Raw genomic sequence first — 19,348 nt, 5'->3', positions numbered from 1 at the left:
TAGCTTTTACTCATTTATGCTGCTCATTATTTGGCTATAGGAGAATATCACTGAAGACAAATTAAGTTAATGGGCAACACATTGGACTTTGATTAGCTTTGTTTGCCTCCATGTTTTTAGGAAAAGAAAGGCCATTATTCTGAAGGATGCTGAAGCAGGAATTGTTCTGAACCTCAGTGAAACAGCATGTTAAAATGCTAGGAGATTTTCAAAAAACACTTTGACACCTACCCCAGAAATCCCATATTTTGCACCAAAATTTGAACCTACAGAAAATTTGGCACAGTCCCAACCTGAAGTGTGTTTCAGCCAGGCAGCTCCAGCAGGCTGGGAGTTCTTTTTGGATTCAGAGGAAGGAAGGAAAAGGAAGGAAGACATATGCTCAGCCCAGAGTAAGGATACGAAGGCACTTTATTGTTCTTAAATCAAAAACAAAGCACATAGAGGAAAGCAAAACTTACAAAGTGTTATCAGGTGGGCTTGCAGAGTGACACAGTGGTGTGCTGGTGTTGAAAGTCCAGTCACTTCTTTTATGAGCTAAATTATTGCAAGATTATATCGGCTTGATGTTCACTTATTGGTTAAATGGTGCTAATTAGCAAAAAATAGACCTATTGACAGCAAATGATATATGTATTATTGTACATATGACTATTGCCTGGGTTCTCATCATTAGGGCCATCTTATAAAGACATGTGCAAGGACAGTGGCCAGGCTGATGCCAGCAAATGCTGCTCCTATCAGTAAAGTGTAGCTAAATTAATACACATGAAGAAAAAAAAAAACATAGCTGGGGTTCTGAAGTGCATACAAATGGGGGGCGCTGGGGGCCATAGACCCGGGTGCCAAGCTGCAGGGACATGACAGATACTGCCTCCCAATTTTTAAAATCTTGGTATTTTCAAATAATACCATCATATCAGTGGTTTTCAAACTGGGGTGTCACGATGCCACAGCCTGAAGGCCCTGGCCTCTGCCCCCTTAAGGGGTGGGGCAGTGAGGAGGCAGGTAGGAGGCAGTGATGCAATCCCCAGGATTGTGTCACTAACAGGCTGCAGGGACAGGGATGCACTCACCAGCCTCTTCAGCAGCAGTCCTGGGGTGCAGGGAGCCCTGCGTGAACGTCTGCAGGGCACCCCAGTTCGTTAGAAGTGAAACTGGAGTGATAATATACATTATTGTGCCACTTCCGGTTTTGTGGAAGTGGAGCGCAATCGCTCCACTTTTGACGACCTGGGGAGCCCTGCAGAGGCTTGCCCAGGGCTCCCTGCACCCCAGGACTGCTACTGCAGGGACTGGTGAGTGCATCCCAGTCCCTGCAGCCTCCCTGAAAGACACAATCCTGGGGATTGTGTCACTGCCTTCCCCCTGCCCCATCAAGACTTACTACAGTTCAAACTCTCCCAGAGAGTTTGAAAACCACTGCATCACATAATATATCCTTCAATGCATAATTTCATAAGAACAGCCCCACTGGATCAGGCCATAGGCCCATCTAGTCCAGCTTCCTGTATCTCATAGTGGCCTGGTGCCCTCCCTAGCATTGGCATTCTGACATAGCCCATTTCTAAAATCAGGAGGTTGCACATACACATCATGGCTTGTACCCCATAATGGATTCTTCCTCCAGAAACCTGTCCAATCCCCTTTTAAAGGTATTCAGGCCATTCATTCAGAATGCATTCAAGCAGAATGCAATAAAACAAACTGCGTTGAAATATCTCTATTCTGTCAAATAGCAAAGAAAAAGCAAACAAAAAAAAAAACACCAGAAAAGGAAAACACAGCTGCCTTATGTAACAAAAAGGAGATTGCACTGAGATTACCACTGGGAATAAATAACTTGTTGCAAATGTTCCACAAAACAAATGTATTCATTTTTTGCCTTTCTTCTATATTACTCACAAAAGTAGTTTTGTTGTATGATAGACCACAAGCCTACTGCATATTATCATTCCCTGTTTTGATTTGGGTTATGTTCTCTACATATGTGAAACCTATTATATATAAATTCAATAAAAGAAAATGTTCACTCTCTGCTCTTTTTCTCTGGTCATTAATATTATTCATTTCATATCATGACTATTACTGAAAATAATTTTGTCATGGGGAGGGTGAGGGTGCCAAAAATTTATGAGCCCCAGGTGCCAAATGACCTTTGTACACCACTGCTAAGTGGACGCTTATCGTCTCCTTCCCATAACATCAAGCAGGTACCATGACTGAGGACTTTTGTTTGATTCCAACTTCTTTTTGCTTCTCATGAGAACAGCTCAGCAGGACTCAGGTAACTCCCAGGGCTGGGAGACACACAGTTTGCCAACAGGCACACAAGCATGGAAGACAGTTGCTGGGCTTGCACCAACCGTTACAAAGTGTAAAAGATACACATGGAATTGTAACTCTTTAGAGTTTCCCAGTTTGGACACATCCCGACTGCATGGGTAAGTCCATGCTACCAATTACCCTGAAAAGTCCCAAAATGAGGCCAATCCTTGGGATAGTGATAGAAATGGGTTGAATTCCTGCTTAACGTGCAAAAGGTCTCTGCTTTGGTCCTTGGCATCTCCAGGAAGAACCGAAAAAACCCCTGCGAAACCCTGAAAAAACAGAGCCAGTAAATGATTACAGAGACATTACTGAGCTGGATGGAGCAGTGGTAGTGGTCTGATTCAATATAATGCACATGTACACAATATAAGGCTTACGGAAACATGCACCATAACAGAATGGAATGAACTTCATTTCTGGTTTGACACCAGGATTCTAACCTGCAGTGCTGCTGTAACCAATAAGCATGATTATAGGACAGATTTATTTCTATTGTTATTTCAACATTTATTTTGACCTGTCAATTATGTTGATTATTGATAACACCAAACTGCAACTAAAGGTTAGCAGAGAACTTCTAGAAAGCCATAGCTGCAGAAATCACAGGAGGAAGACAGAAATTGGGCCAGACCTGTATGAAATTTTAAAATATGCCTTTGTAACATTCTCTCAAAAAGCCAAATAGGGTACACAAATCTCTGGAGATTGCCAGTATAATTTCTTTATCATGTTCCATTTAAAAATTAATTATGTAGTCTGCAACAAGAAGAATCTGGGTACTCTAAATAGGTCAGGCAATGAACGTCTTCATAGTACTATATTATAAAAAAGGTTTGCCAAGTGAAGATCTTCTCTTTGATGTGCAGAAAAATTTGTTTGGGATTTGCGCATAGAGGGGAAGGGATTGTCAACTGGATTTTCTCTGACACATATGTATAAAATACAGAATTATTTCCTTATCACTCAGATTTAACCATCTTCCCTCTTTTCTTCATTACTCACAGCATCAGCAGAAATGAATACACAAATGTCATGGGTAGAGGGGAACTACGTAATACAGAAGGCATGTGGCTGCCACCAAAAATGGCATCCCTATCTCAGGTCATAACCATAACTCCAAACACTTTCCCACCCCATGACATCACCACATTGTTTATTTTCCAAGCTCACAACACTATTGCTGTTAGGGAAATAAATGATGTGATTTTTTAAAATTTTTATCCTGCCTCTCCGCAACAAAAAGTTCTCAACACAACTTGCATCAAAATTAAAATCACAACATACAACCAAAAGAAACTACAAACACAACACAGTTGTGCCAATTTAAAAAAAATCATTTTTACTGGATAACGGTGGCAAAACACAAATACAAACCATTAATATTAAGCAAGGGAAAAGGATGGCTGATGGAACAAAGCAAACCTCCCTAAAGAAGGGAATTTCAGAGATGGGGTGACACCACAAAAATGACTCTCCAGTTCACTTCTATCTCAATCTTATCCTCAAGATATGCCACCATACATTCATAAATGCCAGCATAATGATGGCCCCACCAATACAGAGGTCCATCTACTGACAAATCCCCAGCATAATGTTGCAGAAATGCCACCTTGGATGCTGGCACATCTCCGCCCGTGGAGGGGCCAAAACAGGGAGATTGGGGGAGTGACATGGAGGAGTAGTCATATCTCTGTCATATCTTAAACCCCCTTCAGATGGCAGACACACCCTGCCCACTTTTCTATAACATACTGCATCTAGCAGCCAATCTCAGCACCACCAATCCCACTATATCAACCCATCAGGGAGACCACAGCTCACAAAATAAGCAGGAAGCATGGTCTATACCTCTCTGACCTTGCATTGTTCACTTGGAGCACAGTAAGGGGAACTGTGATGATGGAAACCATGGTAAAAAGACACTTGGGTCACAGTCTCCCAGTCAGGTGTGCGCACTCGTGGTGATATAAGGTGTTAAAGCTCCATGGAGCACTCTTTGCCTATCTCCTACTATGGCTAGGTTGTTAGAAACTAGCTTTGGAGAGTGCCTAGTGTGGGTTCAAGACCTGACTTGCCCTCTTCTTTTGTCTCCGCATGGGTATCTCTGGCTTGTCATACAAAAGGCAAGTGCCTTGTTGGTTACGGCAAGCCCCTGGCTGGGTAAAAACCTGTCTTGTCTGTGTTTTTGAGCAGTGCGCTACCAACACTCTGCTTTGTCTGAGGGCTGTTGAGGTTCCCCTTATGACTTGTTCCAGTCCCTACCTTGGCAAAAGGGTTGCTTTCCTCTAATAAACTCTTCCAGAGGAACTCAAACACTTGCCTTGGAGCAACTTGTGTGTTTTACATGGCTGCCTTCTTCCAAGGGAGCTATCATTTTAGCCTTGTTCTGCTGTTGTCAAAAAGGCATTTTTTGAATGGGTGTGTTTGTGTGAGTGGTATAAGGGGACTTGAACACTGGGTGCTGGGATTCCAAGGAGTTCTCTGCTTCTGCCTACAACAGTAGAAACTCCTGTAGGGGGTGGTGGGTGTTGTGCCATTTTGTGTCATGTGCGTGTGAGGTCCTTGGAGCATCTCCCCATGGTTGGCTGTGGCAATTGTTGCCGTGATGCTCGTCGCTGTGTTGCTGATTCCTGGCATCACCCCAGCAGTGGTCATTCACCCTGGCGGTGCTTCTCTGGCCTCCTGCATTGGAGATGGGTGAATGCATTAATTCACTCCTTGAATGTCACACTGACTATAACACCATTTGATGGAAGGAGGACTCGCTCATGGATGCTGAGGGCATTACTGAGACAGCCTGTGCCAGAGAAGCGTTGCCTGACCTCTGATGTTTCCCTTCTCCCGTTGTGCTGGACAGGCTTAGGATACAACTGTTATAGCACCAGCAACAGTGAAGTATCCTAACAGTATCCTTATAATCCTAACCACATTATTGCTATCTAAAAAAAGTCAATGAACAGGATCGCGTACGTGTGCGGGGGCGGGAAGCAGGTCACAGCAAAAAAGAATTTTGGAAGATTCACTGCAGACTGTCAAGATGCACACAATTTGCCAATGTCTGTATTAATCTAAGCTTGGATCTCATTTCAGTGAGTCACATTGCCTAAGTGAATTTAATTTCCCCTTCCCCAACTGACATGTCACTAGATTTTAATTTTCATCAGGGACAAGAATTGAGACCAAGATTAAGGCATTAGCCTACAAGGAAGGGGGGAATATATATGTTGAGGACTCCTGAAGATACTTTAAAAAACACACACACACACAAACACCCTTCAAGGCAGTTAAAAAAAATTACTTCTAAATTGATTTCTAATGCAAAAATGACTGTTTACCTTCACTACAGCTTTTGCCAGTTAATTGCCATCCAAAGTTAGATTAACAATATCCGGCATAATTAAGAATCATCATCTACTCATATTGATATCTCAAAACCTTTATCCCACAACACACTGGATCAATCTATGATCCGTTAAGTGCTTATGAAATGATGCTGGAGAAATGCTGTAGTACAAGTGAGAAACTGCTACTGTTCTAAATCTCTTCCCCCTCCCCCCCCAAAACACATATCTAGCTGAAACTGTATAAGCATACCTCTGTTACGCCAAAGAATAAAAATCACAGAAGTGCCAGGCACCGACAATCGGTAGCTGGTGAATAAACAAAATAACTTCAGGTGCCTCTTTTCAGAATGTTTCACAGCACAGATGAAGCTATCAAAAGATGCAAAAGTCAAAAAACCAGGGAAAGAGGGGCAGACAGAAAATGTATATGCAAGAGAACTGTGCCTACCAAGCTCCAATCAGGAAACATACACCACCAAAAAGAGACAGGAGAATAAGACAGATATTCTAACAATGCAACAGAAAAAAAGACCCAGCTCTTATGTCTTTTCCTGCTTCAGCATTTAAAAAGAAGAGATAGTTAATAAATATTCTTGCTAAAATATTTGTTAACAAGCTGTACTATAATTACAATGAGGATATTGCTGTTTTCATGTTACGTATTTTATGAATAAACATCAAATTGCAATATGATATTCACCGAACGGCTTCTTCCCCCCCCCACCTCATCACTAAGCTCATTAAGAAAATGCCTGACAGAACAATAATGAATAACATACAATAAAATGAGTAGCAAAGCAAAACTAAGCTTGTACACCCCAGGAGGTTTTACTGCTTGGTTACTTTGCCAAGGGGTAAACTCCTGGTTAATCTCTATAAAGCTGCAAGTTCATTGGTCAGTTATAATTCACTGCAGGTATGGAATGAACTGCAGACTACATCTAGCACAATGAATGATCAATCAATACCTACCTTGAACCATGAATTAATTTACCAAGGGCTGAAGGCTGAAAACATGACATGCATACTATTTTTATTTTATTTATCTGGCAATTTATATCCTCCAAAGAAGCCTTCAAGGCAGTTTGTATCACTTAAGAAGATAATAATAAATTAATCAAAAGCATAGTCACAACAAACAAAACGATAAACAGTTCAAAACAAAAACACAAAACCAAACAGCCAACTGAGAGGTCAACAAAAAGCAGGGAAAACACATACATATGGGACATGTATGGGTTCTGACAGATTCTCATTTTTAAAAGTGAGTCCTAGTGCTAAATGTGTGAGAACTACTTAGTTAAGTTAAACTAAGTTCTCACACATTTAGCACTAGGACTCACTTTTAAACATGAGAATCTGTCAGAACCCACCAGAAGTGATGTCACGACTGGAAGTGACATCATCAAGCAGGAAGATATAGATCTGTATAGAAGCATCTATATAGATATGTATAGATCTGTATCTATAGAAGTATAGATCTGTAACATTTCTCCAATTGAAGTCACATGCCATGGTAGCATCAAGTCTAATATATTAAAAATAAAACATTATAATTAATGGGGACCCACCTGAAATTGGCGCGCGACCCACCTAGTAGGTCCCAACCCACAGTTTGAAAAACACTAATTTAGCTGAAATGCCTACTTAACAAAAAACAACAACAACACAACACATTTTTACTGGCAAAAGGTCACCAGTGATGAGGGGTTTGCAGAACAAAAGGGAAAAGAAGTTCCAACGTTGGGGGAGGGGGGTTTGAGAATGACACCTAAAAGGCTCTAACATATGGGTGTCCCCAAACAAACTTCCTAAAGAGGAAAAACACATAGCAAGGCCTCTGTTGAACAAAGTGGTTAGATAAGATTCATATGGAAAGAAAAAGCACTTTAAATATAGTAATATTTAATATATACTTTTAATATTCTTAAACATTCACTTTAAATAACATTTTAAACACCCTCCTTTATAGGGGTGTTACCCAAACAATGAATTGAAACACACTGGTAACCAAGGAAGATGGTACCAGATTGGAGTTATATGTTCTTAAGCATTGACCTCAATACCCATGCAGCAGTGTGCTGTACTACCAAAGTTTTCAGACCATCTTCCAGGATAGCTCCACGTAAAGCACACTGAGCAACTAAATTCAGGCATGTGTTCCGTTAACTAGATAGGCCTTCTTCAAAGCAGAGCACAGTGGGTGCACCAGCTGAAACTTGCAAAAGCAACCCTCGCCACAGCCATCATCTGACCATCCAAGTCAGAGAACGGGTCCAGGGGCACCTGCAAAGTGTGATCCTGATCTTTCAGGTGATGTATTATTCGAACCAGAACAGGATTTATACTCAATTTCAAGTGGTTCTTCTACTGTCCATCAAGACCTGCATCTTACCTGAATTTAGTCTCAGTCTATCACTGAATTCAGGCAATAATTCAACTCCTCCATTCTCTCCCCAGGATCAGATTTGGTTCCACTGTCATCTCAGACCAAGCAGCTTTTTGCAGCATTTATAAATCAACTTGCTGAACCAGTGGGATAAGGGTACATCATGTGAGCAATGATGCTATCCTCTGCTAAAACACACGCACAACATTGTCTGGGTTGATTCACATGCAATGCCAAACAATAGCAGTAGTTCAGACTCCAAATCATGGTTTGTGCAGTTCTTTTCCCACCCCTTTCCTGAGAATTCTTGTATGTTATGCCAAACAGCCTCCAAGATTGGAACGTCTGAAATCATGGTTTGTTGAGTCACATGCAACACTAATGTCCTCAAACTGTGGTTTGCCAACCAGCTTCAAACCATGGTTTCACATTCTAGTTTGGTGACCATTTGCACCCCATGGTATTTCAGAAAGTGTTGGTTCAGACATCACAACAAACCACATTTGAGCACCAAATAATAATTTCCAGAGTTTACATCTCTCACCTATATAAAATGTGTGGAATAGGGTAAAGAAACTTCTATTTAGAAGAAGAAATAAACTTCTTCTTCAGAAGTCTGAACTTCTATTACATGAAGGTAAGTTCACCTTGATAAATGAAGCATGGTGGAATGAGTCTCATGGTTGACATGCAGGACTAGAAGGATATCTTCAAAAGGGAGAAATGGAGGACCTGGGAAAGGTTGAAGGAATTCTATATATTTTAGCCTGGAAAGGAGAAGTTTCAGGAAGAACATAATAGCACTCTTCAAATATGTGAATGATAAAGAAGGAAGAAGGCAAAGATTTGTTCTCTACTGCCCCAGAAAGTATAACTAGATCTAATGGGCTAAGGTGCAGACAAGGGAGATTTTGGTTGAATATCAGGAAGAAATTCTTAATGCCAAAATGGTAGGTTCTCCCTTGCTCAAGGTCTCTAAGCCAAGACTTGATAGGCATCTATTAGAGATGCCTGAAAGAGGATTTTCTTGTTTCTGGTGGGGGTTGGACTAGATGGCCTTATAGGTCCTTTCCAACTCACTGATTCAATCCTGGCAAAGGCTCATCTGAGATGTTCTCCCTTAGGCAGTAACCCATAATTTAGGTGGAAGCCATTTAAAACATTTTTTTACAAAATCTACCACTCAAAAGACCCGCCCTGCAGCTGTTTCTATCTGACATGGCCAACAATCTCTTTTTCTCTCAAAATGCATATTTTGTAACAATTGTTTCTTATACAAATGTTCTCTTTTCCTTAAACCCCTGACAGGCTGTCTTGGATGCTTCACTTAGAGAGTGTGTACTTCCTATAAGCAGCTTCTCAAAACCAACACACAGATTTGGTTTAGCAGAACAGCTTGCTTACCTTGGTAATGTTCCAGGCAACTCTGTGGCAGTCTCTCTGCAAAAAGAGACACAGAAGGGAAACTTCATTAGTATTTAAAAGAGCTTAATCCTAATGACTTTGGGAAGGCTAACAAGAATGTAAGACATGCATTAAAAGCAGCCAGTTTTAATTAGGGATGCTTCCAAAGTTCCTGTCATTCACAGTCTCCCCACATTTTGCAGGTCTAAGCTAACTGGCCTTGCTTCTGATGTGGAACCAAGGCACTACGAATTCTCCAAAATTCAGAAATACAGAACAGAAAAATGGAGAGAGCACAGCATGTACACAATTGAGCAATGGCAGCTACATCCACAGCAGCTTCCCACCCAGGGCAAATAGCAGCTGGGGGCAGATGGGACTTTGGAATGGCTGGAAAAGGTTCGTCTCCCCTCGATTTTCCCCTACACGTGCTATTTTCTTTAAAAGAAACAAAAGCATTATATATTTAATACTATGTCTGACCCTAAAAGCTATCAATGGGGGGGAGGGAGAAATCATTAGTGGCGTCACTAGGGTTGATATTACCCAGTTCATGGTGTCACATCAATTAACTTTCCTTACTTATTTTACTATATTTTGCTATAGAACAGTGCAGGTCACTGAAGCAATCAGTAACAAACAAACAACAACAACAAAAACAGAGGCCAACTTGATGACACTCACACAACTGAACAGGAATTCAAGTATTAGCTCTGATACATGGAAAAGGGAGTTGACTCATAGCAACACATGATTGATTCTGTACTATTTCATAATAACATAACATTAGCTCTTCGAACAATTAGTCTCACTGGTCTGTTTTGAATCAAGGATATCTATTTTTTGTTACATAAGACAGTTTTATTTATTTATTTAGGCCACATCATTTGATAGAACTGATCTAATGGGCTAATTTCACTCAGGTTTCTTTCATTGCATTCTGCTGTAAATTACACATCAAATGATATATAACATGATGGTATTATTCCTAGAAACTACGGCTTTCACAGTTTTGGTCACTAGGGATGTTATCCGGAGTGGCCCGCCCGGCCACCCTCCCCGTCCCTGCTAGCTATGCCATTGTGAGATGTCCCTATGCTCAGGAACACCATTGGCATTGAAAGATAGCTGTGCTGAATTCTAGGCACCTCCCAACACGTGACCAACCAATTGGCCCCTTCCTTGCCTTGTGCAGGGAAGAATCAGGTAAATGGTGCTCCCACCTACAGCTGTGGGGGAGGGGGGAGTGACACTTTCTGTCACCTGTATCTGGTTTTGGAGAGCAGAAGCAATAGTCAATCTTTCCTCCATCTCCAATATATGGAGAAGAGTAAGAATTTGGCTGTGTCCGTGGAGGCACAAAGTGCTGGCTACAGAGTCAAACTTCTTATATGAGGGTACACAAATGGACAGCTATAACTTGCAAAGATCGGTTCCCCAAGGACTCATCTACCCCCATGAACTTGCCAAATGGACTAGTGACCAAATCCTATTTACTTTGACTGATAGACTTGCATATGGAATCCATTTTCTTAATGTAATCATTTTTTAAAATTCCACTATGAAGTGCAAAAGAGTACGATGGTTTTTAACAATCACAACCCAATACAGTACTCGTGTCAAGAAATTGAGTGTCATACAATTACTTCGAAACAGTGATATTTAAAAAGAAGCAGTTACATACAGTTGCATGCAGGGATTCTAAGCAGAAAACCAGAGATAACACTTTCCTCCATTGGTGGAAAACTGCTGTGAGATTTTGAACAACCAAATACATTGATTTTACATCTTGGGTGAATAATGGAACTGCCAGAAGTGCCCTTATTTCCTCCCTACTATTCAGGAACAGCCAGCAAAAGGCTCAATACATACAGAGAAGAAATGAATGGTGTCTACTCAGCCACCATTTCTGAGCAAAAATTCTGATTACCATTTCAAAGAAATTTCTTGCTTTGGAGGATAGCATCTGAAAGCTAAAGTATCTAAATGTTTTAGCTAAATAAAAGCTAAATTAGGACTTTTGGGAAGGGAGGCGACTGAACCTTAAAGAGAGAGAGAGAGAGAGAGAGAGAGAGAGAGAGAGAGAGAGAGAATAGGTCCTTGTCCTCCAAGCAAATACAGTAAGTAAAACAAACTTTTGGTACAAACCATTCTCACCTTGTGTTCTGGGGGTCAGAAGTAAACTGATCTACACCCCCTGAAAGTAGTCCTAGCACAATTTGTTCAAGGTGTGAACAAAATATCACTCATGATTTGGTTACTCATTATGTGGTTTGTCAACCTAATTTGTGAATAAATTTGCCTTGAACAAATGTAGGTTTCCTGTAATTCAGGAAACCAGGATGGACCAGGAAACTGCAATTTAGAACAAACTGCAAATTGGATTGGGGGGGGGGGGAGACTATAACTTGAGGTTCATGCACCATTAGTTAGCATTACAGAGATCTGCAAAACTGAGGATCAGAAAAACTTTTTCAAAATTGATGGTGGTTTTATATGAATTGGGGTGCCAATTCCAAAAATGGCATCAGTTTTTCCCTATCACATCTAGTTTCAGAGATACAAAATAACCTCATTATTAGTGAATGGCTCAAGCAGTTTCCTTCCTCAAGAGGAAGCTGTTTAAACCATTCACTAATGAGGCATGACGTATCTCTGAAATTGGATAGGGCAAAACTGGAATCAGCACCCCAAATATACCCAAGAATAGGTCTTAAAATTTGCTTTTAAGACAGCAAAATGTGTGTTGGTTGGTGTAATTAGTAAAATTTACACATCTACTTTTCAACAAAAAAGTTCCCAAATTTATGCAGCAAAAAAAAGGAGCCAATTTAAAAAGGGAGCTAATTTTAAAAAAAGAACCAGAACACCATGAAATAGCCACAGGAAAAGACACAATGCTGGAATGAATTGGTGCAGTTGCTCTCCCAATGCTAAATATAAGAGGAGCACCACTTAAAAAGTGCCCCTTAGCCAAGATGCAGGGGTTCATTACTATCTGAACTGGGCATGTTCTGACTCACGGCTTGTCTTCCAGTTCTGGCCTCCTGGATTGAAATGCTGAGCTTTGACCCTTGGCTTCCACTTTATGGCTGCCTATGTCTCAGCTTCCACAGACCAAATCTTCATAGAGAAGGAAAATATACACTTCATGCACAACATACACTGTTCAAGTGAGTTCAGAAATAACTTCACTGAATGGAAAGAAAACACATGAGACAATGCGACTTTAACGCTGTATATTCCCTATTCTCTGAATGAACGCAGGTCCTAAAGACTATAATTTTCAGCACTGTAAATCTTTGTGCACAGTAGTGGTGATGTTAGAGCTGCCACTGAAGGAAGTTGCTATTTTACCTAGCAAATAGGGACAATCAGTAGCTAAGAGGTACTCTTGTATATAAACTTGGTATACTGAACAGAAAACAGCAGTGCAATACTGATCAAATTATACTTTGGCTGCAGAGGTAGAAGTCAGGTGCTTTTGATAGTCACTGTCAACATTCATGAGGCCACCCAATGCAAGCTGCATTTGCAGCAGATTGCAAGCCGCAGAGTGCAAGCAGTCCAAGGGGGGTGGCAGATTCAGGGTTCCTCTTACCCGGAGTCTGCTGCTACCACTGCCTTCCTCCAACCTGCTGCCAATACAAATTGCAGCTATCTGTTTTTCACTCACTCAAGCAAGAAGCAGATTATTCCCCTCCTTACGGTGTTCCATTAGCACTGCCATGAAATTTGAAGTGTGGAACTTACAGGAGTGGCAGAAGTTCCCACACTTCAGATTTCACAGCAGCACAGAGGAGCATGATAAGGTATGGGTTATGCATGTGTGTATGCTTTTGTAGCTCAGAGGCAGCAGACCCAAGACAGCCTCAGTCAGAATTCCCAGTCATGCCACCCCCATTTTACAGCTTGTAAAGTCAGTAGATTGGCAGGTTATGTCAGGTCATGACACTTTCATGCAGCTAATCCATGTTCATATGTAACAGTGGTTTTACCTATGAACATACTCCACTAAGCACTGACTGACCTGTTGTGATGTTACAGCAGATGGAGAAGGATCAGTCAAGGAACACTGAAAATCAGGGCACTTAACCAGAGAAGCAGCTTGACCAAAAGGAAACCTCACAAGTGGTTCTCGGTGCTGTGTCCCATTGGCAGGAAACGGAAGAACAGAGAAACCAGGAAACCAAAGAGGGTCACTGGCAAACAGCATGGAAACAGGCATAGGAATGAGAGAGAAGTCATGCAACACATGGGCTGCAAGTGTGGGAAGCGTCCATAAAGCCCAGGTGGTGTTGGAAGGAAAGGCGCCTATGGAGGCTTATTTCACATTTAAAATTATTCCAAAACAATCAAACAAAAATATTATATTGCAGATATCTAAAAGAACATTTGTTCCAAGAGTTGACCAAAAGTTGATCACATTAAATAAAAAACAAGCTTGAACACTGTAAGTATTACATAGCTATACGGCATATTCAGTTGATTATATCTGCCCTCAAGATTGATCCAGTCGCTTGCCCCTAAGTGCTGAAACCATGGATATGGCGACTGCCTGCCCCCCCTGCCTCCAGAGGGTCTTCTGAGCCCAGCAGAGGCAGCAGACACTTGTCTGAGCTCGACTGTTGAAATAACACAACTTCTGGTTACACAGAGAAACCGGAAGTGATGTTTTTAATGCCTTATAAGGCATTAGTTGGCCCAGGGAAGCCTCAGGAGGGGGCGCGTGCGGGGGGCCCTGAGGACCCAATCTGTGGATAACTGAATCCATGCATAGAGGATCCATGGATACGGGATCCCCCTATAGATTGAAATTAAACCCCGACAAGACAGATGTCCTCCTGATCTGTAAGACTGCGATGCAGGTATGAAATCTACAACTTGCTTTGGATGGGGTAGCATTCCCTCTGAAGGAGCAGATCAACAGCCTGGGAGTTCTCCTGGATCCACAGCTGGCCTTGGAGGGCCAGGTGGCATCTGTTGGCCAGAAGGACTTTCACTCAGCTTTGGCTGGAGTGCTGGCAAAAACTGTATCTAAGTCAGACAAATGTGGCTACAGTGGTCCACACCTTAGAGTCACATCACATCTAGAATACTGTAATGCACTCTGCATGGGGCTACTCTTGAAGATGGTTCAGAAGTTGCAGTTAGTGCAGAATGCAGTAGCTTGACTGGTCAGCAGGGCTCTGTGGGTTGATTCTGCCAAATTCAGGTGGGTCCCCATTCATTTCCATTTGGGAAATATTACGGATCTGTGCTTTTAACAGGCTACGATGTATACGCTTTTAACAATGATAGTCAATGGGACTAACATCCCAATGGGACTAACATCAGAGTAATTGTGGATATATTGCAGTCTTTGGGATGTTTGGGGAATTTTTTTAAAAACAGATCAGCAACTGCTTGGAAGTATTAGGAGGGTTCTTTATTTTAAATAAATTTTTAAACTTATACTTATTGCAAACTTTTAGTTTACTTACTTGATTTTATTTTGTCATATGGTGTGTTAAAATGTTCCTGCTTGATGATGTCACTTCCAGCCATGATATTACTTCCAGGTTAATGACATCACTTCTGGTACATCTCAATAGATTGTCATTCTAAGAAGTAAGTCCCAGTGCTAAAATGTTTGAGAACCATTGCATTAAGATCTGAAAGATTTGTCTGTTCACTCATGTTTTCTACTACACTCTCATCAATAAAATAGTAAGTTCTCCTTCCTTTCTAGCACTTAAACTGTTCCAACCACCAACTCCCTTTTGCAAGTAGAAGGCTTTCCTCTACAGGATTCAGAAATCCAGTTTCACAAATCAGAGTTGCCTTGCACAACCAATGTGTTCTTTCAACATCTGTTCATATTTTCTGAAAACCACCTGTCCTCCAGCTCTGACAGCTATTCCCTGTATCCTTACTAGCATACCAAGAAATAAGTCTCCAAGCAAAATGGTCTGTTTCACAGGCATTTTCCCTTCTCTGCATAAGGAAGGAAATGTTGTAAAGACAAGACTAATGTCTGTGGCAACAAACACAGCAGTGTCTGTGGCAACAAACATACAAGGCAAGAGGTGCTAGAGATGGTTAGATCTGATTCACACACAAGGTAGGGAAACAAATGTGGTCCATCTGTGGTCAGCACACCTTCTGGAAATGCAAGATAGCCTAACTGGATGGTTACATGAAAGGGTCTAAATATCTTGATCTCATCCTGAATATGCTTGGGATGGGGGTAGGGGGAAGACAGCTAATGGAGCCCTCTTTCATCTGGGCTTTGATTCTCTTCCTGCTAGAGAGAGGGGAGGAAGTGCCACCTCTTTATAGTACCCTAGGTATGCCTACAAACAACTAAGTCCCAATGTTGTCAGTGGGGCTTACTCCCAGGGAAGTATACATAGGATGGGCTAGTGCCTGCTTTGGAGCTCACAGGACCACTGCCTGGGCCTCAGCTGAGGGAAGTGGAATATCACTATAATTCAACACTATTCTTTTGGGATAGTAGTTTGTTTTAAAATAAGCAGACCTTTTCTTCCCTCCCACACTTTCCCCAAACAATAATTCTTAAGAGTTTGCACCATTAAGGAACTGTTAGAATGGGCAACGTAGCAGGAAAGCCTATTAATCATCCCACCATTTACAGGCTCTAATTCTGCTACAGTTAAAATAACTTATATTACTAAGTACCTGAATCAACTATTAAAACAAGCCTGCACGCTCATTAAAAGCTCACTTACTTGACCTTCCATTGAAGAAAAAAGCAAAATGTAACTAGCTCTGGAGAAGCATCACAGAGATTAGGAAAGTGACACATTAAGTTTCATTTACCCAGCAATATTCAAAGTCCAAAAGGGAAGGAGAGATCCAGCGAAGGCATCCAGAAATGCTTAGGAATAGATTTCTGCAGCTGCATTTAGGAAATGACAAATCTTACAAATGTATAAAGCATCTTCAAGCATAATACTGGAAGCAAAAATCTATTTCCCACAGTTCGTGAGGAGGGGGAAGAGTTTCCCAACATAATTTCTTGCAGTCCAATTCTTAAGAGTAATTACACATTTCACCCAGATCTCTTCCTTCCATGCCACAAATTTTATCGCAGAATACAAGCAATGTATGCATATTGACAAAGGGGTACCACAAATCAGCCTTTGCATTAAGAACTGCACACTGATCACATGCAGCCTGGTAAAAGTTATACAAGTACTGTATTATATAGGATGATTCCTTTTGAGGGAAAAAGAGGCTTTTGCTAATTTGCTTATGCAAGACCTTCAGGTCAAGATCAAATGCCTTCATTTACAAGTAATGCAGTAGCTAGAGATTCTTTGAATGTATTAATTTTTACCCCTTCTTTTCCAAATGCTTGAGGCCACTTACAGTTTCATTAAAAGGTTGCAATGTAATAAAATTCAATTTTTACTTATGCATTTATTTTTTGTTTCACCTTCTGCCACCAGAAGGAGACCTTAAGGAAGCTTACAAATTAAACAATAAGATCAATAGAGGGTGGTTTTGTGGGTTGCCATCTTTACCATCACCCAGCCCCCAGAGTTCATCTACTGCCTTCCTCTGGAGATGCAATAGCAACCTGAAAACTGTATCAGTAACCATCAGAAGCCAGAAGAGACCACTATCTACACATTAACCTATTCCTATTTATTGTATTTTTGTGTGAATTTTAACTGTAAGCCATTTGGAGAGTCAAGCTTGAATGAAAAGCAGGGTGTAACTTTTTAAAGAACAAAAATCAAACAGAACCAAAGTTAGATTTAAACCTTTAACTAAACACGAGTAGGTTAGAGGCAGGGCCTTTCACTGCCATTCCATTCATCACAGCTGCACTGTGAAGGAGACTTGTGTCTATCAAAGATCATAGTTTGGTGCAAAAATTCAGGTGTCACTAGCTACCCAATTCACCTAGAAGTCTCCATTAATGAGCAGCCATCTGAATGCTTATGCCTGTCTTGCACAAAACTCTATGCCACAACTCTATGCCAGAGATGAATAGCAGGTATATCGTTATACACTGGTAGATCTCTGAGTGATTTGCAGTGGCTTAGCAGTGTCCTCTTTAAGATACGGCAGCCAGCACTGGTTGCAATATTCCAGGTGCAGTCTTGACTAGAGCAGAAACATTAGTTCCCATGATCTGGAATCTAAGCCTCTGCTAATGCAGCCTAGCATTGCATTAATCTTTTTTGGGTGGGCGGAGGGACTGCTGCATCACACTGCTGGCTCACATTCAGCTCGTGGTTCATGAGGACACCTTGCTGCTGTCAAATCAGATCTGCCCTATCCTACACTTTTACCTCCGATTATTTATCACTACACACAGGACTTTACATTTGTTTCTGCTGAACTTCATCTTGTAGGTATGGGCCCAATGACTAAGACTGCCAAGATAAATTTGAATTCCAATGCAATTTTTCAAGGGGTTAGTATTTAAGTCATTGGCAAATTTGATAAGCATTCCCTTTACCTTCTCATCTAGGTGTGCAATCCTATTCATACTTTCCTATACATTAAACACAATGGGACTTACTTCTGAGTAAACATGCATAGGATCGTGCTGTAGGTCACTTATAAAAATGTTGAACAGCACTGGGCTCCAAGACAGAGCCCCTGCAGCATCCCATTGAATACCTCAGCCTACACTTCATGGGGTTTACTAGATAAGTCAACACTATTTCACACCTGGCTGCCTCTGGTGAACCTCTGAGGATCCCACAGGCCTGAAGTTTTCCCATGCTTACTCTATGCCACTTTTATCAAGCTCCTTTTAAGGCACAAAAACATTTTCTTTTTAAAAAATCTACCCATATCAAGTTGCTCATATGTGCAACTTCATATATGTACGTTTGTTCAAAATGGTAATTTCAGGTGATGTTGCCAGGTTAGGCTACAAACGCCCCCATCCAATCACCCAATTTGTGCATATCAAGGAAGAAAATGGACGGCCTGCAATAAAATCTAACCCAATTTTCACTTCCGTTGCTCCGGTGATCTCAGCTATTTGTGTCTGCACTCAAATCTGTATGACATAATAGGCTTAAACCTGTTATACCTCCAGGACCATATATTGCCTGTACTGCAGAAATGTAATCTGGAGGGAAGGCAAACAACATTTTTGTGGCAGATTGTTTTAAATAATGACAGCTTTTTGATGCCGATTCAGAAGTTTGGAATCAAAACTATTCCCAGCACAGAAGTTGTGTGGGGAGAACGCAGGTAGAGCAGAAAAAAGGATTATGAATACTGCATCACAGAAACATGCTTTTCTTTGTTTTGTTTAGGCATGCCACTCATTGTATCCTGGAGTCGCTGGAGAAGATTACAAATAAATACACAAATAGGCCACACTGGCCCCAACTACTAAACTGGGAAATAACTCAGGTTATTGCCAAGTCAAAATGCTGAGTCTTTGTGACTCGTGTTTATACAAGTCATAAGAATATAAGAACAGCCCCACTGGATCAGGCCATGGCCCATCTAGTCCAGCTTCCTGTATCTCACAGCGGCCCACCAAATGCCCCAGGGAGCACATCAGATAACAAGAGGCCTCATAGTAGTGCCCTCCCTTGCATCTGGCATTCTGACTTAGCCCATTTCTAAAATTGGAAGGTTGCACATACACATCATGGCTTGTAACCTGTAATGGATTTTTCCTCCAGAAACTTGTCCAATCCCCTTTTAAAGGCGTCCACGCCAGATGCCATCACCACATCCTGTGGCAAGGAGTTCCACAGACCAACCACATGCTGAGAAAAGAAATATTTTCTTTTGTCTGTTCTAACCCTCCCAACACTCAATTTTAGTGGATGTCCCCTGGTTCTGGTGTTATGTGAGAGAGTAAAGAGCATCTCTATCCACTTTATCATTCCCA

General features: G+C 41.3%; 1 protein-coding gene across 1 annotated transcript in view; it reads right to left on the bottom strand.

Annotated features, from left to right (window-relative positions):
* CELF2 (CUGBP Elav-like family member 2) overlaps nucleotides 1–19,348 on the bottom strand; it is a 503,139-nt gene that overhangs the window by 412,816 nt on the left and 70,975 nt on the right. The window contains exon 2 of the mRNA XM_066633616.1: nucleotides 9,469–9,504. Within this exon, the coding sequence (XP_066489713.1) occupies nucleotides 9,469–9,504 (36 nt within the window). The remainder of the gene's footprint in view (nucleotides 1–9,468; nucleotides 9,505–19,348) is intronic.

Source organism: Tiliqua scincoides, chromosome 7 (genome assembly GCF_035046505.1).
Source record: "Tiliqua scincoides isolate rTilSci1 chromosome 7, rTilSci1.hap2, whole genome shotgun sequence".
NCBI classification, from domain to species: Eukaryota; Metazoa; Chordata; class Lepidosauria; order Squamata; family Scincidae; genus Tiliqua; species Tiliqua scincoides.
This window is presented reverse-complemented; position numbering and strand designations above follow the sequence as displayed.